General features: G+C 43.7%; 1 protein-coding gene across 2 annotated transcripts; it reads right to left on the bottom strand.

Annotated features, from left to right (window-relative positions):
• Window positions 1–3: 3 nt before the first annotated feature.
• DAPP1 (dual adaptor of phosphotyrosine and 3-phosphoinositides 1) lies at window positions 4–27,672 on the bottom strand. 2 transcript variants are annotated; one of them, XM_082237086.1, is made up of 9 exons: window positions 27,359–27,672; window positions 11,875–11,997; window positions 11,010–11,143; window positions 6,374–6,504; window positions 5,086–5,133; window positions 4,617–4,679; window positions 4,127–4,203; window positions 2,644–2,731; window positions 4–1,478 (listed from the first exon to the last, which is right to left on the bottom strand). In XM_082237086.1, the coding sequence occupies exons 1-9, from the start codon at window positions 27,457–27,459 to the stop codon at window positions 1,425–1,427; spliced, it is 819 nt and encodes a 272-aa protein (XP_082093212.1). In that variant the 5' UTR covers window positions 27,460–27,672; the 3' UTR covers window positions 4–1,424. The 2 variants fall into 2 exon arrangements, with proteins under 2 accessions (XP_082093212.1, XP_082093213.1); XM_082237087.1 differs by having other exon boundaries at window positions 6–1,478; window positions 4,127–4,212; window positions 27,359–27,587.
• Window positions 27,673–27,990: the final 318 nt, after the last annotated feature.

Raw genomic sequence — 27,990 nt, 5'->3', positions numbered from 1 at the left:
CTTCCCAGAGGCTTTTAAATCGCCCCGGACAGCGGAGAAGTCCTCCGCTGTCCCGGGGCGATTTTAAAATGCCGCCCGCCAGCATTTTAAGATCGCCCTGGACAGCGGAGAAGTCCTCCGCTGTCCCGGGGTTTTTTAAAATGCTGGGGGTGGGAAGAAAAGCCCTTGTCGTCGTCCCCCCCCCCCCAGCCTTCAGAAGAGGTCGGGGGACAGACTGTCCCCGGACCTGGTCTGAAAGCGGTTTCCATAGGAACGCATTGATTGATTTTCAATGCATTCCTATGGGAAACCGTGCTTCGCAAGACGAAAAACTCGCAAGAAGAAAAAAACTTGCGGAACGAATTAATTTCGTCTTGCGAGGCACCACTGTAATTAGAAGAGCGCTTTGAATACTGTTGGCACTTATGCTCATTAACACGCACATATAAAAAGGACATTTCACCAAAATATATTGGCAGTTGCATCTGCTTTTGCATGCTTCCATGGTGACTTTATGTCTTGAGCTTGGTTTCTAAAGAGCATGTGGAAGAGGCTTGGAATTATTGGCATTGTATGCTAAACACATGCCCTCCCATGCACTGCTGCTGGTGTGCTTCCATAAGATTTGGCTGGTCACCATGGAAGACAAAAAGCTGGACTAGATGGCAGTTTTGTCTGATGCATTTTTCATGATCCAGCAAGTGAGGGAAATAACTTCCTAATGTGGTTTTCCCTGCTAGACCAAAGAGATTTCATTGCTGGGTGCACATTCCGACACACAAGTTCCATTTGAATTAGCCAATGTCTATGGAGATGAATCTTTCCATTTGTGCTGCAGTGCACATGGGAACAAACATTCTCAAACACGGTCATGGGTCACTAACAGAAGTCTGTGTGGGACCAGAAGTCCACTTATGCTAGAGTACATAGTGTAAATGGCTGAGAAAACAGTCCATACCAAATGTGTAAGGATGAACATCTTCATAGGTAACACAATGACCCATTGCTATGAGAAGATCCAAGACATTTAAGCTGAAAGTTCATTCATCTGGTGCAGCAGGTGTGTGTGGGAATCACACCATGGAAGTGGAACCTTAGACATCAGCGTATGAGGATCAGCTTTTAGTGAATACGTATGATGGCTTTTAAAGAGGGTTAGACAAATTCAGGGAGCATAGGCCTCCAGTAGCCATTAGCCACAATACCTAAAAGCAGAATATCCATCTTTAAAGGTTGCATTCTTCTAGTTCTCAGATGCTGGGAACAAAGATTGGCATCTCCAACATGCCACCTTTGTAGGTTTTCTTTGGGCATCTGGATGGGCTTGATGGGTTTTTGCTTTTAACCAGTGCAGAAGTTCTTACAGTCACAATGACAGGTTTGATGGAGCATTAATTTGAACCAACCTGGGCCTTTGTGGCAGTTAAGATTTGCTGAAGAAATAGCTACGGCCTGAATGTGCCTGAATCACGCTGGCGTGCTTGTCTCCTTATCTGCGACTACAAAAAGAAAAAGAAAGACCTGGTATTTATATAACAGAGAGATGAGTTTATCAAATGGGATTTTTTCCCCTTTATAATCTTCATTAAGGTGCTGCTCTTTTTGATTGTTCCCTAATCATCCAGCTTGGTAGGCCTGCACTGGCAGGTTACAGAAGTTAACTGGTGGCAGCAGTGCAGATAGTTGGCCTGGTTTTGTTTATCACGCTAAACCAAACCATAGCTTAGTGAAAGCATGTGGGTTCCTGGAAGGAAGGTCCATGGCCTCTCTGGACATTTCTGCTTCTGGGCTGAGCTGTCAAGTTTTGGCTTAGAGTGACATGCAAACCAGGCTACTGTTTCCGCTATGTGCTGCACAAGAAATAACAGCCTAAACATGTGCAACTGCTAGGCTTGTAATCCTTTCCTCCCAAGTCCTCTGCTGCCGTCACACATCGCCTCCAGGGCTGAACAGTTATGCCCTCCATGTCTCATCCAAGGTAGCCCCCCCACATCTGTTGCCCTCCTTCCTCAGTATAGCTATGCCCGGTCACCTCAGTGAGCGGGGCTAGATGCCCACACCCTAGTGTACACTTATAAACAAACCGTGGCTACAATTCAGCCTGTGGAGCAGGGATTCAGTTATTTCCTCCTTTATGGTTTTGTCCCCCTCCACCAATGAAGCTCGAGGGTGGAGGCTACCGAAGTCGTCTCAGATGCAGTGCAAAAGAGCAGCAAATGGAATGGAAAACTGGGTCTGTGTTGCACAGAAGCACCATGACTTCTGCACTGGCTTTTGGATAGGAAAATAGGAAGTTGCCTTACCCTGAATCAGAACATTGGCCCATCTAGCTAACTCAGCGTTGTCTAAACTTTATACTCTCTGAGAGTGGCTCTCCAGGGTCGCAGACTCACTCCTCTGTGTGGAGAGGCTGGGTACGAAATGATATTGTTTAGGTAAAAGCATGTGCTCTATATTTCTGAGCTACAGACCTAGACCTTAGTTTATATATTTGTTTAAAGGCTAGGGATATCACTTTCTCTTTTTACATGCATAGTAAGGCCAGTGAGGAAATAAAGGGTTTGGCGTTACACATTTTCAACATGAAATGTTTCCTTTTATCTTAAATGCACCAAGCGAAAGCTAAAACACTCATCTGAACTTGAGGGATAGGCACTTCCTTACCAGTTTCCACTGCAGTATTTTAATCCATTCATCTGCTTCTACTCCAGTCTTTGCATAAAGGTAATAGGTTCTCAGTGGGAATACTAAACTGTAAAAAGAAAAATTGTAAAAAGACTTTGTATCACAAGCATAAGCAATACTAGCTGCAGCCAACACCCATACCCCATTTTACCAAAGAAGAATTGAAGCTAAAGTTTGGTTTTAGTTTTGGTTTGTTTTATTTTAAAAAAAAACAAAAATCCCACTTTTATTCCAAGTAAGAATTCAAAGCAGCTAACATTAAAAAACTGAAAAGAAGGGTCAAAACACCAAAGTAAAACACAGAGCCAGTGGCAAAATAAATAAAACCAGCTGAAAAAGACATTTTCCCTCTGTCACTTCATCAGCATACAGAATTAACTTAGGGTCTTCAGCAGCACTGCTGGCTTTGGCTACATACACAAAACCAGCTTAAAATGCTTCTCTTCTCAATTTGGAACAAAGTTGGATTGCAGGAAAACATGTTAAAATGCAGTCTATTTCCTAAGGAACTACAGGATAGATACAGATTCTGGATAATGTAGATTCAGTATACTACTTCCCAGACCCACAATGGGAACACACTGGATCCAGAGTAAACAGAGGGTGTACACCAGGCATGGCCAAACTTGGCCCTCCAGCTGTTTTGGGACTACAGTTCCCATCATCCCTGACCACTGGTCCTGTTAGCTAGGGAAGACGGGAGCTATAATCCCAAAACATCTGGAGGGCCGAGTTTGGCCATGCCTGGTATACACATAGCCTTGAAGGAGAACTGGAGTTTTAGAAATATGTCCCTTTTTCATGTGTTAAATGCTGGAGGAGGGTATAATTGGTAAAAAAAAAATAGAACATTTTAAAGCATATATATTATTTATCAACAGAATTTTGTAAGGGTACGTGCTTCAGGGCATTTTTGAATAGCCAAGGTTCTGCATGCAGAAAACACAACAAATGTGGAACTCAAAGGCTGCCTTGGTTAAGAATAAGCTCATTCATAGACACAAAGGGAGTTGCCTTATACCGAGTCAGACCACTGGTCCATCTTGCTCAGCATTATCTGCACTGACTGATAATGGCAGCTCTCCAGGGCTTCAAGCAAGAGTCTTTTCCATCCCTACCTGGAGATGCTCTCTGCTAGCAAAACAGATATTCTGCCACTGAGGGATGCCCATTCCCCCATGCTAAGCCACAGTAAGACAGAAAGCAAGAAGAATAAAGTCAAGGAAGGGGCAGCTGTAGTGTAAAGCTGTTGAGACACCAAGGAAAGCAGGAAAATCACTCCGTGGAGTTCAGAGAAGGGACTTGTTGATGGGGCTGGTAAATTGAAAGAGTGTGCATTCACTGGGCTCCTGAGACGACAGACTAATAAATTTATTGTCTTCATTTGTGATAGTTCACGAGTATTCAGAGCCATTTGAAGTAATTTTACAAACACAGTAGTTTTTTCTAGGTCTCAACTTACCAAAAACAATTGACTTTGTCCTGTGAATAGTCAAACTGCACAGCTGAGCATTCTGTTAGGTCGAGCGCTCTGATTGGCTCTGTGGACTTAAAAGTAAGTTATCTTTGAAACAATCATTCTTCCCCCTCCCCCTGTAATGAGCAGAACCCCCAACTCCCCAAATAAAGATGCCGAGGAGTAAGTGAGGCCCTGTCTGCACAAGCACTGTTACCCACATATATACTGGCACCCACCTATATAATAAAGAAGCGATGCTTGCGTCATCCACCCACTCCGCATTTTGACTGAACTGACAAGCCAGAAATGACTAAGACTTCCACGGAGTAATGTGAAGCGTGTGGGAACCACTGGGAGCCATTAGCGGGAGGGCGTTTGCTTGGCAAAATTGCCTTTGGCCCACATGACTTGGAAGGATCTCAACACTCATGTCCATATGCAACAAACTCAAGGGATCAAAACATGGCCGCCCAAGTGCAACTTGCCAACTCACCGTCTGGTCTTTGTAATATTTCAGCTCATTTCTATGCAAGGTAAACCACCTGGTTTTCCAATTCTGAAAGAATAAAGAGGGTGATATTAGAGGAACTTAGGCATTTGAAAAAAATACAAGAATGAAAATGGCAACACAGGCATTGAAAATGAGCTCCCTTTCTTCTCTTCTGCTTCCGAACATGTACATAGTACTAACAACCATATACTTGTTGCTGTGCAGATCATGTGTATTATTTTATGATTATTACCAGGGCTTCTTTTCAGCCAGAACTCACCGGAACTCAGTTCCGGCATCTCTCAGGTGGGCTCCATTGCCATTTTAAGAGAACAAGAGATGTTCCTAGTGAATTCCAGCACCTCTTTTTCTAGAAAATAGCTATTTTTTAATTAATAAACTATTATTAAATTTGCATTGGCTTTCTACACAGAAGGAAAGGAGAGGCACACAAGTCACTGACATTTCTTACCTTAACTATTCTGCCTTGTTTTGTCAAATATCCTTCTTTTGTGCCTAACTGCAAGGAAAGAGGTAAAGGTTAACCAAAAGGATGGGGATGAAGGCAGGAAGAAGTACACGTTAGCCTTGATCATGGTCATTACACAAGCTGGCGAAGCAAAACACAGCAGGAGCTTTTATGACCTCATAACTGTCACTGTTCATTTTATCCTTAAAACTGGGTCACTGTGTTCTCTGCCAAAAGTATGGGCCCCTGTCTACACCTGAGGTAAACACACAAAATAATTCTGTTGGTTCTGATGAAATGACACCCTCTTGTATCACAGATTAAACCAGGCACTTGTCATAGTCTCTGAGGTATATGCTGTCAAAGGGCACAGAGGGTCAAATTTTAAATAAATCCTAGGGCAATTCGGCATTGTTTGACTTCCAACAATGTGTTTATTGTATATGTGCAGTAACGTGGCACTAAATGCTGAACTAGGCCTTAATAGCTAACAGCATGATGTGTCTCAGATGGTCAAAGACCATTAATGACACAGACAAGAAAGCAGAAGTGGTTTTAAAAAACCAAAAAAAAAAACCCCTTCCAGGCAATGACAGCCCTTGTTCTCTACAAGGACTATTATTATTATTTCACTTTCAATTGTTTCCCCTATGAAGCTTAAGGCAGCATACATGGTCCTTCTCCATTTTTTCCCTCACAACAACCGTGTGAGATAGGTTACAATGATAGACTCTGACTGAACCAAGGTCACCCGATGAGCTTCATGGCTAAGTGGGGAGTCCTAGTCCGACACTCTAACAACTCACCACAAATAGCCAAGCTCAAATAAAGAAATAATACTGTGCTTTTAGTAGGGTTGCCATATTTTGAAGAGCAACAAAAGAGGACACAGTTGCCAACTTCTACTTTTAACTTTGGATCGCTATGACAACTCTACCCATGAAAAGGAGGATGTGTCCTGGAAAAAGAGGTCATATGGCAACCCTACTATGCATTATTTATAATACTTCAAGGATCCTAGAATGAAATTATCAGCAGCCTGAGACTGGGATCACTTATTGAACAAATGACTGAGATAAGATTCGAACCAGGAACCCCTGACGCAGTTCACACACCCTAAGAGCCAATCTAGATGCAATGACAAAGATGCTGTTTGCAAATTGCAGTCAGAGGAAAGGGAGGAAAGGTGACTAGATACAATCAGGACCCAGATTGCAGACCTGGAGGAAAACTATAAATCTCCCCCAAGCTGCTGCTGAACAGTGAGTAACACTTAAAAGCAGTGACTCACTGACGGCGCGTTGGGGACAAGGTCAGTTTCCGTCTTTCCGGTCTGCATTGCCGTGTGAACCCGCACAGATTCGTAAATGGAGGGCTCTTCCACCATCTTCGGATATGGGTTCTTCAATATAATCAGGGTACCTAAAAGAAAGTGAAAGCTAAGTGACCTGTACAGAAAAGGAAAATGCAGCCACTACCCTGCAGGAAGCACTCAAAAAAACAAAATGGCAGATGAGCTGGCAACAGATCAAGCAATAGTTCAAAAAAGCCACAGGATCAAGCCAATTGAGAGACCTAAATGAATCATATAGTTTAGTCCCTTACCCTTGACACAGGATATTTATTAGAGTACAGTAGGCACACAACTTACGTGGGGATCAGGGGGTTTGTGTGCAAAGGCAAAATTGAGCAAATTCAGGAAGACCCACAGAACCAGCCCTGTGTGACTAACCCTACCTCATTGGGCTCTGGGAAGGGAGTGCGAGGCCTCTGCAAAGCCTTCCAGAAACCTTGATGTGTGTCTCAGAAAGAGGTGGTTTCATAAGCTTGGTATCACAATGGAAAAGGACTACCTCCAGGTTGTCACAAGAAGAAGAGGAGGAGGAGGAGGAGGAGTTTGGATTTGATATCCCGCTTTATCACTACCCGAAGGAGTCTCAAGGCGGCTAACATTCTCCTTTCCCTTCCTCCCCCACAGCAAACACTCTGCGAGGTGAGTGAGGTTGAGAGACTTCAAAGAAGTGTGACTAGCCCAAGGTCACCCAGCAGCTGCATGTGGAGGAGTGGAGACGCGAACCCGGTTCCCCAGATTACAAGACTACCGCTCTTAACCACTATACCATGCTGGCTCCTCACAACCATAGCAAGCTGTGGCACAACCAAAGACCTTAGCTCATGGGCAGGTGAGGTCTATGTGTCCCAGCAAATCTTGGAGTGCCACACCCTGAGATTACGTGCCACTTCTTTGGTACCTCTTAAAACATTGTCCCCCTCGAGCAGACCTTCGGCTGGACCAGCCACTGACCTGCCAATGTAGTGCAATCTTCTGTCAGGCAGTTAAGCAGTGGAGAAAGTCTCTCAAGCACCTGGTGTGGCATGCTGGGGTGGGGCGAACTGCCCGGCAGTGCGCGCAACACCCAAAATGGATGCACAGACGGCACACATGGTGCACAATATGGACGCACAGACAGTACCGCCAGGCCTCAGCCACCCTACAGCTGGAGGCATGGAAGCGGGCGGACAGCGCAGAGCCTGCGGGCGCCCAAGACGCATGGCTCAGGTGCGTTGCAGGCCTCACAGTGAGTGCCGCCTACCATTTTGTCACACACCCCCTCAGGGTGACACCCGGGACAGACCACACACCTCCTTCCTACGTCCCTGAGGCAGTTTCTCCTCTTAGTCGCTGTTATAATGATAGGCAGCAGCCACATTACCCTGAGTGTGACCTGTGTCACCTTCCCCGAGGCAACACAAGAGCTTTGCAGAATTTTAATTGGGCAAAGGAAGGTTTGAGATTTTTAATCTATTGAGCCGTTTTTTAAATCTCCCACGCTTTGTGGAATGTGGACCGCTTGCGTTATGATCTTGGGAATTATTTAGCTCAAGTGTCAACCTTCTGTTCCTGAGTATTGTTTCACAGACGCAAGCAAAGTGGAAGTGGTGCTGTGAAGTTCAACGCCTGTTTTCCAGCTGGTGGCACTGTCCATTTTAGGCACATGAAAGGAGCTTCACAGAGCTCGCAGAATCTGATTAGGGAGCTGGTAAGCCACTGGGCAAGTCTATCATTCAACACTGGAGATCAGATTCACTGATCTCAGGCGGCATTAACTCCTTAACTGTTAATGGATCTAGCAGATGGCCGGGGAGTTGGTGGTGGGGCAAGGATGGAACAATTGTGTGCAAGGTTAATCAAAAAAGAATTAGGGTGTATAAGTGGGATAGGCATTTATTCTGTTGTATTTTTAACAGTTTACAATGGAGGGGAGGGATGAAGGATTTACATTGGGCAGGGAAGTATCATTTTTCTGTTTCTTTTTCTATATATACTTGTTTGCTGAATATACTGAAATGATTGTTCATTCTATTTATATTGTGGTGACCTATGGCTTTCAGCAATAAAGTTTTATTCAGTCATTCAAAAATAAACCAATTACTGTATAATCTAGCTTTTAAAATCCAGCTGAAATCAACGGCTCCAAGATAAAATAAGATAGTTCTAAAAGGTCTAGGAGATTAAATGCATTTTCACCTGATGCTAAAAGCATCTTAATGCAAGCACAATACAAGTTTCATTGGGGAGGGCATTCTATAATCTGGGCACAATCAGCAAAAAGGCCCTCTGCTTAATAGTCATCCACTTCACCCCTTTAGGTAGGGGAAACTGGAGAAGGGCCTTCCATGAAGAACTTAATGTCCAGGCAAGTATAATAGGGGCTGGTGATCTCTCACCCACCCACAACGTGTTGTATCCAAAATAGTCCCAACTGCACAAAGACTTCCACTTGTGCAATTGAATTTACCCTCCCTCTCCTTTCCCTGCATAACCCCCAAATCTGCTTGAGATTTGGGGAAAATCCCAGAACAGATTTGGGGTTGGGTGGGGCAAGCAGAACTCCTTCTGTCAATAGGATGACTTTGATGGATACTATGCAAGTCTTTTATTTGACCATTGATATCCCATTTTCCATCCACGGAGCTCAAGGCCGTATCTACAAGATTCCCAGCTGGTCTCTCACCCAGATACTGCCCAGACGCACACCTACAAACAGCAAAGATAATCTTGCACAGATTTCTGGTCATGTTCTGAGTCTTTGGTTTTATTTCTGGAAGCAATAAACTTGGGAAGCTTTGGGAAAGGGACTTATATTTGTACTGTTGATTGTTCTTCCTCTCCAGCGAAGAAAGGGATAAATGACAGGAAGGTGAAATCACTCCTGACACATAGGACTTATGGTGGTCCAGACCATGCAAAGACAGGAAGAGACAGGGCTGAGTAGAGGACTGGAGTAGAATTAGGGCATGCTAAAGCAGGCCATTGGTTTGTATATGTCCCACATCCACCAACCTCTCACCAAGCAAAGGAATCCTCCGATGGATCTTTCTTTAAACCCCAAAATCTGAACAAAACTAATGTGGGCATGTAGGGAGCTGATTCAGAAAAGGATATCCCCTTCACAAAGGCCACAGGGGCAGGATTCTGTCCAAGTATGAATTAGAGCCCGGACTGCTCATAGTCCTTGACCAGCTCTACTTCTTTCAGGTTAGCTAGATATTTTAGTGCTCTTGAATTTCATTCCCCATAAATCTTATTTGCCAGCTAATCAGTTGATAATTGGAGCCTTTATTTTCCTTCTGGACCAATACCAAGCACTGCAGGGGGGAGAGGACCTCGGTCACCTCTTGTGTTAAATAACAAACCTATTTAGGAGCTGTTTAACAACAGAGCTCAAGTTTCAGGGCACTGAGTCAGTCGGGGCCAAGTCAATGGGGGTTTAACACTCATGTCAGGAAATAGATATGACACTTCAAAGAGATTAAACCCTTTCTGGCCTGGAAAGCAGTGGCTCTTTAAAACTGCACCAACACCAGACCCAGGGGCTACTCTTGGTTCTCTATTACCCCTTTCATCACTAATCTGATAAGATCTATTGAAATGTAAATATTAAGTAAGGAGGATAAATTCTTGATCCAAAAAGCAATACATACAACAATGCTTGTAAAAATAAATTAATAATAATAATAGTCAGACTAACTGTTGCATCAGGAATCTACTGGCAGCACAATCCTATACATTGTGAAGTGAACCCCATAAGAAAACCCCATTGATAGGAATGGAAACAAACCCCATTGATGTCAATGAGATTTGTTCCCAGGCAAATGTGCATAGGGTTGCAGCCTTCAGAAAACAATAAGTTTTCGGATAACACAGAGTTGGGTTCAATGGGAAGAGCTGCCCTCTGGCTGAAGGAGTCTTTCCCTGGGAGGAACCTTTGGGTCCAACCCATAGAAGCCAAAAGATGCCAGGGCCTGGGGGGCAGCCTTAACAAAGCACCTGCATGCTGTTCATCTGCTGAATGCCCTATAGGGCATGTATTTTTCCATAGCCAGCAGTTTTAAAGTCCCTCTTGTGGACTAGGCTGAGAGGGTTTAACTTCCCCTCCCACTGCAGTGCTTTGTCTACTATTTTATTGTTTCATATCACTTCATTTCATTTTTGATGCCACCACCGAATCAGTAGGATCTTGGGGTGCCAGAAAAAATGAATGCTTGACCTGGTCGGACTGCAACTCCCATCAGCCTCAGCTAGAGCAGAGATGGAAAGGAGTGGTGGGCATTGCAGTCCAAAATACCTGTTGGCTATACCCTGATATACAACATATTGTGCTTCTGCACAATTGGTGGATTCTGTCATATCCTAAAAGAGGGAAGAAGAACAGAACTAATAAAACAAAGGAATATCCAGGTGTATAAAGAGATACTCAGCTCCTACTCAGAATTGAACTCTTGAATTTAATGGACATGACTAACAGAGGTCCATTCATTTACATAGATCTACTCTTAACTTAGGTCAGACACAACCCAGGTTAACAAATATAATCTAAAATATTTTTAACAGCTAGATGGATACATAAGCAAATGTAAATTACCTGTCTCGCTGCCAATTAAAGGCTGATTTGCAAAGTGCATGATCAGGTCTCTCAAGCTTAGAAACTCGTTAAAACCAAACTTGTATGAAGACCCAGTGTACTCCACGTGAAAATGTTTCACAGAATCCCTTGCTCTGAAACAAAAATAAGGCTGTTGAAACATGAAATATGCATTCTTCTTAGCTCAGGAAGGATAGTAAATTTTATGGAGATATCAAGACACCAGGTGAGCCATCAGAGAAGACAACCCTTTGTACGCATGAGCGGCTTGTTCCTAGTCTGTCCTTACAGCCTCCCTCCATCTGCCCATTGCATCCCACCAATCACAAGAGTTAGTTGCCCATTTTCAGCAAGTCCAGTTTCATTTTCTGTTGTCCCATTATTGCTGTTCCCATGGCATACAGAGCAACCACAGTGGAAAGTAGATGGGGGCTAGATGGGGTAGATAGAAGCGATAGGTATGTGGGAAGGCAGACAGGTAGGTAGGTAGATGGATGATATCAATATCACACCAGGCTCTCAAAGCTAGCCAGCTCAACATTGAGCATTCAATGATGGTGTCAGGCAGATCTCATTTGGGAGTATATTGAATAGTCACATGCCATTACAGTAAAGGCCCTGTCTGTCGTAACCCAGACACCAAATATATGATAGAGATGGGACATCATCATCATATTAACAACAACAACAAATAAATTTCTTATACCCTTCCCATCTGACTGGGTTGCCCCAGCCACTCTTGGCAGCTTCCAACCAAAATACAGGAAAAACAGGAGGAGAAGGAGGAGGAGGTGGTGGAAAGGAAGGTCACAACTGTTGATCTCAACAGTATGGGATGACGTAAGGGATAGTGATAATACTGTACCTTACTGAGAGAGAGTAAAGATCAGCCTTGCCATCGCTCTTCCTTAGGAGGTAGCTTCCATCACTGCCATTGGAAAGAAGAAGTGCCTCTGCTGCATGACGAGTAAGACTGTCATGGTACCACCTAACAAAACATCAAAGTTCAGCATCCATTAGCTACTGTATTGTTAGCTGTAGTGGGGGGGGGAAGACTTTTCTGTTATGAAAATCTCATAAGATCAAATTTTCACGGGGTAGCTGTGTTACTCTGTTACAGCAAAGAGCAGCAACAGAGACTTGAGGAAGATTATTATTATTTATTATGCCATAGGTTTTCATGAGCCAGTGCCCACATCATCAGGCATGGAATGTGATCTGAGATAGATAGATAGATAGATAGATAGATAGATAGATAGATAGATAGAGGGAGGAGAACAGGATCTGACTGGACTGAATCCTGAACTTCACCAACTCTCTCTCTCTCTTACACACACACACACACACACACCGTGGTGACTTGGCATCACCATAACATCTAAAGAACTTAAAAAGAAAGCATTGGGATCACATTCTAAGTGCACTCCTAATTGCTTTTTCCTTTCCTTTGTATGGGCAGCTTGTGAGCTGTGTCTGCAGTGGAAGAATCTGCCCCCCTTTGTAGTCTCTGCTGCCCTTCATTCCAACCCTCCCCCCCCCCAAAAAAAATTATAGGCAAGCATTGGAACAACTGGAATCTCTTGCTGCTTAGAGAGTGGGCTGTTGTGTAGAAATGTCTAGCATATAGACTCTACTGAGCAACTACACAAAGAACATCTAAGGATCACTTTAAAAGAGAAACCTGCCAACCACTCCACATATCTACCTGGGTGCATCTTCCACCCACCCACCATAAAATCTATCATCTACAGCCAACAAGCCCTACAGTACGACGACATCTGTGTGGCTGACCATCCAACAGAGACTTCCAACTTAATGATTTATACCAGGGATTTCTTAAACTACAAAACCTGCCCCAGTGAAGTGGAGAAGCTAATCAACAAACCCAGACTGGTACCCAGGAATACCAATACTCCCCATGAGCCCCAAGAAAATTTATACAAAATAATACACTTTTCCTGACACAGAATTTTGAATGTCTGAACGCCCTTTTTTGCAGGCAGTGGAGGAGTAAGAGATTAGATATAAAGATACACACAGAGGCTTTATGATATCCGTATCCAATATCGTTCTGTTTACCCCACCACCACCCCATTGGTATGCTTTTCCATGTGCAAAGTTCGCTGTCATTCTTATGTTGTTTATTTTAACAGGTGGGTTAGGCTGAAAGAAAGGAATCTGCCAAGCATAGTGTTAAGAATTTGTTCAAGGCATTTTGCTGCCTGAAGCACATCCTACTAGTCGCCTCCCCACCCCCACCCATAGCTGTCAACTTTTTCCTTTTCTTGCGACGAATACTATTTGGAATAAGGGAATTTCCCTTTAAAAAAGGGAAAAGTTGACAGCTATGTACCCACCCCAAGGCAAGCTGTGTGATACCCAAGACTGGCCAAGTAATTTTGGCACCCGAGACAGAAAAACCCTACAAGTAATTCTGCACCCCACATCTCTTCCTGGCTGTAAAATGACAACAAATACCTAACAACCTGCTACCTTTTCAAGACACCCTAAATCAGCTGCCTGGTGCAGTCACCTTTCTCTCTGCAACGTTTGGGCCGCTCCTGATTTTACTTATTCATATATTTTCTTATCCACCCAGTAACTCCAAGGCAGGTTACAGCAATGGAAGAAACAGTTATAAAAAGAAATAAAACTGTTATAATGATAAAAACCAGTATGGTATGGTGATTAGAGTGTTGGCCTAAGACCGGGGAGGTCAGAGTCCAACTCCCCATTCGGCTGTGAAGCTTGCTGGGTGACCTTGGGTCAGTTAAAGCCATTCAGCCCTTCTTCCCGCCCTCCCTCCCAGAGTTGTTGTGAAGATAAAATGGAGAGGAGCAGAACCACGTATGCAACCTTGAACTCCTTGAAGGAATGGTAGGATACAGCCACAAAAATAAATAAATAAATAATAAGCAGGGCTTTTTTCCAGCCAGAACTCACTGGACCTCAGGTGAGTTCTGGCACCTCTCTCTCAGGTGGGTGCCATTGTCATTATAAGAGAAAAAGGAAGGCATTCATAGTGAGTTTCAGCACCTCTTTTTCTACAAAAATAGCATCGTTGTTGTTGTTTAGTCGTTTAGTCGTGTCCGACTCTTCGTGACCCCATGGACCAGAGCACGCCAGGCACTTCTGTCTTCCACTGCCTCCCGCAGTTTGGTCAAACTCATGCTGGTAGCTTCGAGAACACTGTCCAACCATCTCGTCCTCTGCCATCCCCTTCTCCTTGTGCCCTCCATCTTTCCCAACATCAGGGTCTTTTCCAGGGAGTCTTCTCTTCTCATGAGGTGGCCAAAGTACTGGAGCCTCAGCTTCACAATCTGTCCTTCCAGTGAGCACTCAGGGATGATTTCCTTAAGAATGGATAGGTTTGATCTTCTTGCAGTCCATGGGACTCTCAAGAGTCTCCTCCAGCACCATAATTCAAAAGCATCAATTCTTCGGCGATCAGCCTTCTTTATGGTCCAGCTCTCACTAGCACTAGTAATAAGTAAATTTGTTCCAAACAGAACCAAATAGTATAAACTTGGCAAAAGAGGTGGGATGAATGAAACAAAAATGCTTTACCTGTCAAAGGTCAGGTTAAAGTGCCTTCTGTGCGTCCATGTGTAAACCAGTGGTTTCAACTGCACAAGACATTCTCGAACCGTCTTGGCGAGTTTCTAAATCTGCACTTCCTGAAGTCTTATTTTCCAGGAAGCCATCTTATTCTTACACTTCCCCTTTTGGACAGATGAAGCATGCCAGAAATGCTGCTGTGCTGAGCTACATATATACTTCACACACCCCTCTGCACACAGCCAACCTCAATAATCTACTACATATTACACGCAGTAGGTATTTAGTGACCCAAGCTAGGCAGTAAAATGCAAGATGTTTTAGATATAAAACCAGTGTAATTGAGCTGTAGAAACAGAAGGAAGAACCAAAGATGCAGTAGCGTTCATAAATATCAATCTTTTGCACAGGGCATTAGCAATCTGAGGGTCACATATTATTATTATTAATTGTTGTTATTACTATTATTATTATTAAAGGAAGAACTTTACAAATATTGGTATTTTATATAGATACATAATATGTAGCCGTTGTCCTGTGAAATCTCAGAAGTCGAAGAGGGCCAAGTAGAGTTCCTTACCATTATATATGGTAATGCCCATGACTTTATCTCAATTCACACCATAGCCCAGCCTTTTTCAACCTGGTGCCCCTGAAACCAGCCCCACCCAGCTCCCATTTTTGCCTCATTAACCCAATTCAATATCCCATAATGTAACGGACTAGGGAGCAAAACCCTCCACACTAATAATCCTGGCCATTTAAAAAAGCCAAAATGAGGCTACATGCATTTGCGAAATATGCTGTTATTTTTATTAGTCACTTTTGTACTCTGCTTCTTCAAGACTCTGGAAGATGAGGATTCAAATCCCAAATCAGACATGAAGCTTGCTGGGTGGACTTGGGCCAGTCACTCAGCTCAAACGACCTCACAGGGTGCTTGTGAGGATTAAATGGAGTGGGCTGGGTTGGGGAAACCATGTATGCCAACCTGAGCTCCTTGGAGGAAAGCTGGAATATAAAGGTAATAATAAACACAAAGACTGAGGCAGCTCACAACATAAAAAATAAATAAATCACAAGCTATTGTGCTATCAATAAGGTAACACAATTTAGTGTTGTGTTGTCAGAAGAAATGTGCTCATCAAGGGTTGTGGTGTCATGGTAAGGAGACATAATCTACATGTGGAAGGGTCGAGGCTGACTCCAGCTAAGACTGGGAAGGCATGTCTGAAACCCAGAGGAGTCGCTGCCTGTCAGTCTACACCAGCCTTCACCAACCAGATGTTTTGGACTACAAGTCCATTCAGTTCTAGCCAGCACAGATGTTGGTGGAGACTGGGGCTGATGGAGGTTGTCCAAAACATATAGTGGCAGGGCTGGCTGCTGGCCTTGCCAAAGAAAAAGGATTCCAGGTTCCTGGATCGTGGAAGTGAAAGAAGCAAAGGCATATGGATTTGTCCTATCTTAATTGGAATTTGGGCTACTGGGTTAAGCTACTGGGATAAGCTCAATACACAGAACCCTAAATAAGACAACTGAATGGTAGTTATTGGTTTGATGTGAACGATTATTGGACTAGGGGAAGGGGGAGGTTTTGTTTATTTTTATATGTTCATTAGTGGGCCTGACTATTGCTTTGTTTATTATTAGAGTACAGTGGTACCTTGGTTTGCATATGTCTTGGTTTGCATACGTTTTGGATTACAAACACGGTAAACCTGGAAGTGCGTGTCCCGGTTTGCAACCTTTTTTTGGATTACCACCTTCTTTTTTGGATTACGAACCAAAAATTTTTGGAGGCCCCATTGGCGAAAGCACACCTTGGGTTATAACCTGCTTTGGTTTACAAACGGACCTCCAGAATGGATTATGGTTGTAAACCAAGGGTATCACTGTATGCTTTATTCAATGGATGTTATATGAAATCTTAATGTATTATATGATTCCGCCACACCCACCCTTTTCCTGTTATGGTAATATGTATTGTATATATATTTTCTCTGTAAGTCACATGGAGACCTTTGGGGGTCTAATAAATCTAATAAACAAAATGAAAATGCTAAGATTAGAAGCTACTCCGACAAGCACCTACACAGACCCCGTAGAAAGAAAATACACTGGAACCTCGGTTTTCGAACGGAATCAGTTCCTGAAAACCATTCTACTTCCGAAAGTGTGAAAACCGAAAATTGAAAGCAGAAGCCTCAGTACAATAGGAAAACTAAAAATGGGAGCCGTGTGGCACATTCGGCTTCTGAAAATCGTTCAAAAACCGAAACAGTTTTTTGGTGTTCGAAAGCCAAAACGTTAGACTACGGAGGCGCAGGGGTATATAAAGTGGGGGGGCGGAGGGGGTGTGCCACCCCAGGTGCCACCTGGGGGGGTGACAAGACGGCCCCTGCCTCTCCCAAGGGCGCATGCAGTCAGTATGGGTGCCGCTCGCGCGCTGTCCATATGGGCGACCATACAGGCTGCCATACATGTGCACTACGTACAGGATGCCATACATGTACATGCCCATGTGGCATCCCTTAAGGTTGCCGTGCAAGCGGCAGCCTGTACAGACAGCGCGCACGAGTGGCATCCCATATGGAGTGTGCAGGCTGCCGCGCATGCGCACTCCGTACGGGATGCTGCATGTGTGCAGTCAGTACAGATGTCGCGCGTGTGCCACCAGGCGGTTCGCCCCGCCCCCGGTGCCGGAGAGGGTTCCTCCGCCACTGCAGAGACGTTCGAAAACTGAGGTTCCACTGTAATAATATAATCATTTTATTTGTACCCCACCCATCTGACTGGGTTATCCCAGCCATTCTGGGCAGCTTTCAGAATATACAAAAACATAATGAAACATTAAACATGAAAAACTTCCCGATACATTACTGCCTTCAGATGTCTTCTAAAGGTTGTATATTTACTTATAGTTACTTATCTCCTTGGTTTGGAGATCACAGGGCCATCCTCAACACATGTTGTGAGCTAGTTAATAAATTTCCAGAATGAGAAGCAGTCAAAGGGCAGTTCTGAGATGATCTGATAACAGGATTAGGAAGATCAGATATAGTGGGGAAGGTAGGAAATCAAGCTGGATAAAACTAAATGATTTAAAAAATAAAAAATCGGGGGGGGGTATTTAACTCAATTTTTTTTTTATTTAAATCAGATTTTTAAAATAAAATGCTTTTGGAGGAAAAATATTTCTACAGATAGGTTTCTATTTAAGTTACATTATAGTCCAAAAGCTATTCATCAGGAAATAAGGATTTGTTTTAAGTTTTTCATGTGTGCTAAAACTCAGTCTAAGGTTTTTAAAACAACAGCAACGTTTAACCACATCAGTTAACAAACATGGATACATATGCTATAATGTTACTGCATTAGTTAAATAAATTGTTTAAATTGTTATTAAGGAAATGATTGTTTTTCTCCTTCCAATAAAGTACAGCAGAAAAGTTGTCCACATATAAACAGTTAACTTATTAAACCTCACAATAATTTCATAATTATCTGTCTATGTATTTCTAATAGTATAACCAAATCAGTAATTTTTGATATAACTGTAAAAACTACACTGAATATTTATTCCAAAAATGAAACCTTCCTCTGGTTGTAAATATTAAAATTATACCAGCAAGAATGAGTCTTTCTGTAAAAAAAATTAATGATTTAAATCAAGTCTTACTGACTAGTGATTTAAATCATGATTTAAATTGATTAGATTTAAATCAAACCCACCCTGTAGGAAATGCAAAGGGACAACACATTCTGGCAAAAACAAGTGCCCAAAACATATAATGTTGCAGTCATAAGCATATTTATGTGGGAGTAAGCATCAGTGAGAGGGACGGGGTGGCGCTGTGGGATAAGCCACAGAGCCTAGGACTTGCCGATCAGAAGGTTGGCGGTTTGAATCCCCGCAACGAGGTGAGCTCCCGTTGCTCGGTCCCTGCTCCTGCCAACCTAACAGTTCGAAAGCATGTCCAAGTGCAAGTAGATAAATAGGTACCGCTCCAGCAGGAAGGTTAACGGCGTTTCTGTGTGCTGCTCTGGTTCGCCAGAAGTGGCTTAGTCATGCTGGCCACATGACCCGGAAGCTGTACGCCAGCTCCCTCAGCCAATAAAGTGAGATGAGCGCCGCAACTCCAGAGTCATGCGCAACTGGACCTAATGGTCAGGGGTCCCTTTACCTTTAAGCATCAGTGAACACAGTGGAGCTTTGCCCTGAATAAACGTGCATTGTCAGGAACATTGCCAGCAGAGTGGTGGCAGTGAACACCTGAGGCTATACATGTGGGACACACACCCGAGTATGTGCATTGGATCACAACCTTATACAATTTGGCACATGGATTTAAATCTATCGAGCTCCTTTGGAGAGGGCATGCAACTGGGGAGCTGCCGAGGCCAAAATTATCAACTGCTTTCACACAGTAGCGATGTACAAATTAGACAAACAGGTATACATAACCCAAAATAAAATTCAACAAAGGGAAGACAGGAGCAGAACTGGCCAGTTCTCTCTGGACAGCTATTCTGATAAAACAAAGGTCATCCTTCTTCCCAGTACAAATCAGGCACAAAATGCATTCAACAATACAGTGTTTAATTGCACTTGGCAACTTTGCTAGGCCTTATTTGCAGCTTCAAAAGGAAGACCAATGAGAGGTCTGATGCAATTTATTGGGATCAGGTCACATCAACGTACACTGATCCCAGTAAGTTACATCAGGCACCCGACTGGAGAATGCAGTAAATGTGAGTGTGGCATTGAGGTTGCTAGGAAAGTGAGCCACTTTGCCCCTTTAGAAGGAAAACGCCTGGAAGAAGAGGTTCAAAATAGAAATTGTGTGTCAACAGAGCTATTCTAAAATACCAGCATAGAACATGGAAGATGGGAACATAGAAAGCTGCCTCATACAGAGTCAGATCATTGGTCCATGCAGCTCTGAACGGTCTATACAGACTGGCAGTGGCTCTCTCGAGTTTCCAACTGGGGACATCCACAATCAGCTACTGTAGACTGAAATAGATCTTCTGCACGCAATGTATGTCTTCTATGGCCATTCTGTCATGGACAAGGCCTATATATACCAGGTCAGAATTGTACTCCACCTAGCCAAGTATTGCCTGTCACTGATGACTCCAGATCTTTGGGCAGGTATTTCCTAAACCCAATCTTTTAAACTGGAGGTGCCAGGGCTTTAACATGGGACATTCTGGAAGTAAAGCATGTACTCTACCCCTCTACACAAGCTGTGATGCTGTGTGGGGGAAACTTAAAGGATTCCCCCTCCCCCAAGCATTCTATGTTCCCCATGGGAAATTTTCCATTGCATAAGTTCATTGGTAACAACGAATGGATGCCAACTGCAGATACGCTATTAGGCAAGCTTGGCAGCTTCCAGGTTTTTTGCTTTGTTTGCTGAATACAAGTAAAAGCACGCCAAACTAGGGCACCCTTTAGGGCATTAGAAAATTTTTCCAGTGCAAACAGAACATTTTCCGATGCAAATTAGCCTGTTTCCCAGGTTGCATGGTGGGTCGTCGTCCCCAGTGGAAATAAACTCATGACACAATTATTAAGGTTAATGGGCTAAATAAGGCCACAACTTTATTGGTTACAGGTGATGAGCGGTATTGGCTTAGGCATTGGACCTAACCGACTATATCCAGCTTCAGCCCGTCCACTAGAAGTCCGGGAAGGGTTAACCACCAGTAGGGGTAGTCCTGCTGATGCACATCAACTAGGAACTCCCCAGAGTCACCGTTCAGGGGCGTGCCTTAGGCCCTCACCTCCATAGGCTTCGGACAGGCTTCGGAATCCTTTAATGGACTACCCTTCAATAAGCGGGGCAGGTGATGGCGCTTCCTCCCCTCTTCCATCTACATAACAATACCAATACTAGTGCCTAACCGCCAACACCAAGAAAGTTGTAACGATTTGCTACGAGGTAGGTGAAAACCAAGTGGTCGGTGCCAATTTGCCAAGTGGAAAAATTCCTACCAGGCCCCTCAACGGCGACCAACCAAGGTCCATAGCAAGGTCAAAGACGAAAAAACCTTAAAGGGCAGGAGGGTGGAAACAGGAGCAGCTGGAGGTGGCAAAAGAGGGAGATCCCTGGCTGCGCCTGCGTTAAATAAGGCAGACCACACCCCCAGAGCCAGCCAATTGGCCGGCCAGGAAGTGACGCAGCCGGGGATTCCCCCAATTGCGCGTGTTGGGGCCGTGATGCCTGCAACCCCACCTCCTCTGTAGGGCGGAAGTAGCTAAACCCACATCACTGAAATTGCGTGAACCCACGGTGTGTGGTTCAAGCCTTAGATCCCTTCTGAAGTGTAGACATCTTCTCTGCAAATGGCAGGTATTGTGAAGCTTCTAGATTGTTGACTAGGCAAGAGGAGAAGGCCTCACCAAAGAGTACTTTCTGCATACCAGAGTTTAGCCCCCAAAATCAGGGACCCTGAGCTGGAAAACACACTTCCAGATCTAGATTTGCATATAGCCTTCCCCTGATATTCTGTGGAATTTAATTGTATTTAGAGGAGACATGTGCATGATAGATTTTGCAACCATCATAGTTTGAGTAGCCAGATTTCTGTGGTTCATTCAAACAAAGTTAGCTTAGGTGGCACTGTGGTCTAAACCACTGAGCCTCTTGGGCTTACTGATTGGAAGGTCGGCAGCTCAAATCCCCACAACAGAGTGAGCTCCTGTTGCTCTGTCCCAACTCCTGCCAACCTAGCAGTTTGAAAGCATACCAGTGTAAGTAGATAAATAGGTACTGCTGTGGTGGGAAAGTAAACGGTGTTTCTGTGCGCTCTGGCTTCAGTCACAGTGTTCCATTGTGCCAGAAGTGGTTTAATCATGCTGGCCCATGACCCAGAAATCTGCCTATGGATAAACACCGGCTCCCTCAGCCTGAAAGCGAGATGAGCGCCACAACCCCATAGTCGCCTTTGACTGGACTTAATCATCCATGGGTCCTTTACCTTTACCTAGGTGATAAGTATATGGTGTTGAGTTGAACCATTTCTTATGGTTCAGTTCAGTGGTTCCCAAACTTCCCCCTGCCATGGGCTAATGGAAAATAATGGTGGCCAACTTGGTGCTTTTTTCCTGCTTGTTGCAGCAATTGCAATTTCATGAGATTCAGATTGTAATGCAACACAATACAACATAAAAGTTAGAAGCAATTAAAATGCAATTAAAAAATCAACATGACTATTCAATGCAATTGATGTGCTGTCTCCCATCTTCAACCACAAATCCACAGACATGCCACGGACCACCTGAATTAAGTTCACTGATGGTCCATGGAGCACAGTTTGGGGACCCCTGATCTAGTTGGATGGTGCAATGACAAGAGAAGTAAATGATTGAGGGTAGGCATATCACCAGACTCTATCAAGTCTCTTCATTACATATGATACCAGAGACAAACACTGATCTTAGAGAACCCTCCACATTGACAGTATTTGAGAGTCAGTCAGAGAGCAAAGCCTCATGTACAAGACTTGGCATATAACTATAGACGATACGATGGAAAGAGAAAGCAGCAGTGCCACTAATTACATGGAATTAACATGGCACACTTTTAAAATTATTGCTTGTCTCTGAACATATTGCTAAGTCCATCTATGACTCATTCGCAGTGTTTACATGTGCTGTTGAAACTGACTTGTGAAATAACGTGTTTGTGGTTGTTCCCTAGAACCTCTCTGGGTTGCATGAGTTGCCTCTGAATATTGGCCAACATCTCTTCACACATACCTCTCAGGTCTCATCAAACACAACGTGCCTTAAGCCAATTCAGTTTCATCTCCTTTTCTAGCCTACTTTGGTCATTATCTGCCTTGCAGAGCAATGCTATATACCTCTTCTGGTTCAGAAATCCCACTCTGGCAACCATAAAATCAGAGTATTTTTAGATATGTTTTACTCATGACCTTTCCTGGCAATGTATGCATGTGTATATAAACACACACACACACACACACACACGATTTCCAGTCAAATGTGCCCATTTTCACCCCTGCATGCTAGTCTCACATTGTGCATTACTATTAAGGTGACCATGTATTCTACATTACAGAGGAAAATACCTCATTTGAAGGTGTCCTCTCTTTGAAGGGCTGCCTAACCAACATGTGGTTTAAAGATATAAGACCCTAAGAAGAGAGGGCAGCAGGGGCCTTGAAGTATATTTTATGATGTAAATTGCAGTCAAAAGTGTTCTATACATACACCAGTTAATGAATGATGGGGTGGCAAGGCTAGCATGTGAGCGCTTGTCTGGTATGATTCTAGTTATTGATTTAGTGGACAATATTTTTTAAAGCCAGAATCTAAATCTGTGATGGATGGTCAATTCAACAGACAAAATTAACAAAATATAACCATAGATGGAAAATTAAGCCCCAAATGGCTATCTGCTACTTCACAGGAAAATGGCTGAGACCAGGAAGATGACTGTCAGCAAAGTTTCATAGAATTGTAGGGTTGGAAGGGACCACGAGGGTCATCTAGTCCAATCTCTGGCAATGCAGGAATCTTGTACCCAACTTGGAGCTCAATATGTTTAGTGTTTCCTCATTTGGTCAGTTCTGCCATTTCTACCCACTGACAAAGAAGAAACAGAAGTCGGCATAGATGGGAAGTTCAGTCCAAAAGCAGCTGCAGAGATCAACCCTCAGTTAAAGCATTATCGGGAGATACTTGCTGCTCTGCAGAAAAGTCACTGAGGCCAAGATGATGTCACTGCAGTTTCTAAGAAGATTTTAAAGATTTCCTCATTTTAGAAACAACAGAATAGCCACTTTCAATTCAGCTTAGCAAACTAATGAACATTTGTGTCCAAAAGCAATTATGCCATGCACCCATGGATATAAAAGAAGTCTAAACAGTGAGGCCAGAAGTCCAAAAAAATACAGCCTGGGACATTTCTATGCAAAGCTAAGCACAGTAACTGCTTACAGCAGCAATAATTGGTGATAACGCAATCCACCGAGAAAAAAACCCTGGTCTTGATTGAGCCCTAATCTTTATCCTGAGATTCCTTACACTGAATGCATGAAATCCTCTTAACAGCTTGCGAGCTGTTTAAAGATATTTGTTTCTATAAACCATTTAAGTTGACCCTCTGAAGATGGTACGCATACCACAAGAGGTGAACACTCTCACAAAGAATTCTGTGTGACACCTTCAAGACTGATGGATTTATTGTTGTGTAAATGTCTATGAATTAGAGCCCAAGTCTTTTTAGTCATTAAGGTGTCCTAAGACTTCTGTTTCTATTGCCTTTTATGAGAAGGTGTTGGAAATTTCTGTTTTCCAAATTACTTACAAGCGCTCCAAGACAACTACAACCGGTGGCTTTACACAAGCAAATACCTGTGATGTTAAATTACATTACCATTATTTGCTTGTGTACATGACATCTTCTTAAAAGCTTTCCCCACGCAAACATGTTCAATCCTTTTTTGAAGGCTGGAATAAATATATAAGAAATAAAAGCATAAATAAAATGCTCTCTCAGCTCATACAAAAGACACAAGTGTCCAGACTCATAAATGCCTAATTATATAGTAACTCCCTCTTCATTCCTAAGATCACTTAAATACAGCCTTTATTTCGCTCTGGCTTTTACAACTCCACATTCCCATAGTATCTCCTGGTTAGCTTTGTTCCTCCAGAAAAATAGAGAGCAATTTCTGCCCCCTGTGTAATAAAGCCAGTCTGCCATTAGTTGAAGCAGGGTTGCAGTGAGATCATAGAATTGTAGAGTTGCAAGGGACTCTGAGGATCATTGAGCCCAACCCTCTACAATGCAGGAAGATGCAGCTGTCCCATATGGAGACTGAACGTGCAACCTTGGCATTATCAGCACCATGCTCTAACCAGTTCTGCTATTCAGATAAAACATAGTCTGTGGCTTCTAAATTCTGGGCGCTTCCAGACTGTTGGTATTAACAGGTGGGATTCAATCACAAACCAACTAGTTCAGGTTGCACAGTTTTAGACGATCTGGAGATCTTGTGCAACAAATCTGCTTCCCCGAAAGCTCAGACCTTTTGCAAGAAGGGATGGGAAAATGCACTAGAAAGTGGGAGATAACACTTGTTTTGACACAACATCAAACCTCACAAATAAATCAGGGTGAATGCTTATTAAATAGCCTAATCTCATTAAGTCGCCTAATCTCCTTGCAAACAAATCAGGATGAATGAGGTCTCCTGGAAACTCCCTCTGTGTTCTTTTATGTATACAACTGAAAATACGGTACAGGGAGAAACCACCTTGTGTTTTTCAACATGGAAAACCAACGTCAGACTCTGCCCCCTGCCCCCACACAGTTGCTCAAAGAAAACCAAAAGTGTCATGAATAACTGCTGAATCTTAGGAACTTCTGACCCACAGACTTTTATTCCCTTTCTCTTTTCACAAGAAATCACATAATCACATGCTCATTTATGGCAGAGAGAGAGAGAGAGAGAGAGAGAAACCTTAAAGTCTGAGACAGTTTAGCATCTCAGTGAGAACTAGATTTTAGTTTTACAAGGCACAGTGTGTCTCCTGTACATTTTTTCCGGCTGGCTACATGGCAAATGTAACTTACTTAAGACTCCGGACATCAGCACAAGGGAAGTAGATCTGATGGTGAAGAACACACATACACACTGCACCTTTAGGGACACTGTTTGTGTGGCTTTAGCTGTTAGTGCTACACTTCTTTAGGGGTTTATTTATCCAGGCAAACACAAGAAGAGCCCAGCTGGTGAATCGGAACAAAGGTCTAGCTAGTACAGGGGTCAGCAACCTAAGACCCATGGGCTGGAAGCGGCCCGCGGAGGTCGTTTGACCAGCCCACAAGCCACCCCCAAACTGAGCCACCCGCTCGCTTGCTGTGCTAAACTGGCGCGGCGTGGAGACTCGCTTCCACGGCGCTGGAAATCGCATCTGTGCATGCACAGATGCCCAAAATCATGGGCAGGCATGCTCACACGGGCATGCAGTCCGGCCCACGGAGGTATCTCCGTGGGACCGATCTGGCCTAGGGAAGATAAACCTTGCTAACCCCTGAGCTAGTCCTATGACAAGACCACAATCAGGACAATTATTATCCCTCACTGTTGCCCCTCAGCAATTGGTATTAAGGGCATTTAGAGGCTGCAGAACATTTGGGGGGGGGGGAGTGATTTGCTGCACAGGAAGGACTTAATTCAAAATGACAGTCCACATCTCCCTATCATAGTTTGGAGATCAGGAGTGTGCCACAAACTCCCATGCCCTCACACCACATCCTACCCTGCTCTTGTGCTCAGATTTCCCTTTCTCTTCCATCGTTATCTAGAACAACAGTTTAGTGTTCTGTCTCTATCAGGCAAACCATGGTTAAAGCCAATAGCCTCCTAACTATACCTTGAAACTAGAATTTCAGGTGGGTTTGCTGTAGGCAGTCCTGGTTAGCTCAAACCATAGTTATCCTAGATGCAAATGTAACATTAACAGTAGTTATGGCCAACCATGGGGATAGATTATAGCTTGATGGTAGACTACATACGGTACTTTGTATACAGAAGGTTCTAGATTCGATCTTAACATTTCTGGTTAAAAAAAATAAATCAGGTAGACAGCAATATGAAAAACCCTGGAGACCTGTTGACAGAGTACACAATATTTCTCAAAATGGACCAATAGCCGGAAATGGCACAAAGTTGCTCTCTGTGTTCATGGGAGCTAAGCATTCACATGGGAGACTAGAGAGCAGAAACCCAAACTATGGACTGGAGATAGGTAACAGTGGTTGTTACTCAGCTGTTGAAGGGGATCCAAAAGTTTTCTCATCAAGTAGCACATCTCTTGTAGAGAAACTGCATTCTCGCAGCATCAAACGAGAATGTTTCATCACGTTATCTGAAGCAAGTGTGCTTAGCTCTGAATATAATTGGTCTGTAGGCTGAGTACACAATTAAACCGGCTGACTGAATATTTTGTCACTGAGGGAAAGCAGTATGGGATTCTAGGAGTGTTATCCTGTTGGATAATGCTGCAATATTGCTGATAACCAGTGACACAGCATTATTTCATTTAAAGAACAATTGAAGGACTTCTTTTGAGGGTGAATGCACAGGAACCTGCACTGCAAAAGATGGTTCTTGAAGGAGTTTCAAGTAAATAAGTATCCCTAACTGAACACTTTCTCTCATCCCTTGCCCTTTCATAGAACTGTAGAGTTGGAAGGGACCTTGGGGTCATCTAGTCCAATCCCCTGCAATCCAGGAATCTTTTGCCCAACATGGGGCTTGAACCCAAGGCCCTGCAATTAAGAAGAAGGAGGAAGAGGAGGTGTTTGGATTTGATATCCCACCTTTCACTCCCCTTAAGGAGTCTCAAAGCGGCTAACAATCTCCTTTCCCTTCCTCCCCCACAACAAACACACTGTGAGGTGAGTGAAGCCGAGAGACTCATGCATTTTTAAATTCAAGGCTCAGAGCTTCAACTTCCAGCACAGAAACACACCTGCCCTGTTTACTTCCAAAAGTGGGGAGGGCAGCAAAGAGGAGTGTCAGCTTGCAATACAACTGTTCCTGTCTGCCTAGCCTATTGCCCGGCGTTATCACATGAGCTAGCACTAAAGAAATAAATCAGACAAGGGTCAGCAGGAAAGCTACCTCTGGTGTCATAACATCAGCTTGATAATGTCAGCAGGCTTTCTCAGCCTTCTCAGAGCTTCCCTGGGAATGGAGGGTTCCTCTGTCTGCTGGAATTACGCGCAGCTACTTGTTCTCACCCTAGATTCTGAAGCTCCTCTTCTACATCACTGTGCCCCAAGTGGCAGCGCTGATCCGGCTGGTAGCTCATCCTCCTTTCTTCCATCTCGGCTATGCCCATCCGTAGCACCTGTTGCAGCTCCTCTTCAGGGTACCACTGGCCAGAGGAAGAAAGAGGTGGGAGGCAGGGAACAAATGGACACCCTTTTGCTTCGGCTTCTGCCTCCCTTCTGTGGACAACAGGAAATCTCTACAACGCAAGCAAGCATGCAAGCAAGAGGTTTCTGCTGCTTCTGCTGCTGCTTGGAGTGAATGAGGAAGTGAAAAATGAGTCCCTCCCTGCTTACACCAAAGTGCCCTCCCTTGCCTCTCCAGTTCAGGCGGAGAATGCCGCCCGGGCTGTTCCGCCTCTCCTGCTGTCATCACTCACTACAATGCTGGGAATGTGTATATACGGAACTAGCATTGCCTGAGCAAGTATTTGTCTCCAAGATTGTGCGTGTGCACATGCAGGTGTGAAAGAGAACATTTGCCGCTTTGCATAGCCATTTGTGCCTCCCTGCATGTATGATTTTGCTAATAATAATAATAATAATAATAATAATAATAATAATAATAATAATTTATTATTTATAGCCCGCCCATCTGGATG

The sequence above is a fragment of the Podarcis vaucheri genome (assembly GCF_965113315.1).
Source record: "Podarcis vaucheri genome assembly, chromosome: 9".
Taxonomy (NCBI): Eukaryota; Metazoa; Chordata; class Lepidosauria; order Squamata; family Lacertidae; genus Podarcis; species Podarcis vaucheri.
This window is presented reverse-complemented; position numbering and strand designations above follow the sequence as displayed.

Bases quoted from the DNA above. Each gene is read 5' to 3' on its own strand.
- DAPP1 (XM_082237087.1), bottom strand. From the start codon at position 27,459: ATGGGCATAGCCGAGATGGAAGAAAGGAGGATGAGCTACCAGCCGGAT. The intron at 4,213-4,616 runs GTGAGTTGGCAA...CTTACTTTTAAG, and splicing joins AATATTACAAAGACCAGACG to TCCACAGAGCCAATCAGAGC. The intron at 1,479-2,643 runs GTAAGGAAGTGC...TTCTTTTTGTAG, and splicing joins AAATACTGCAGTGGAAACTG to TCGCAGATAAGGAGACAAGC.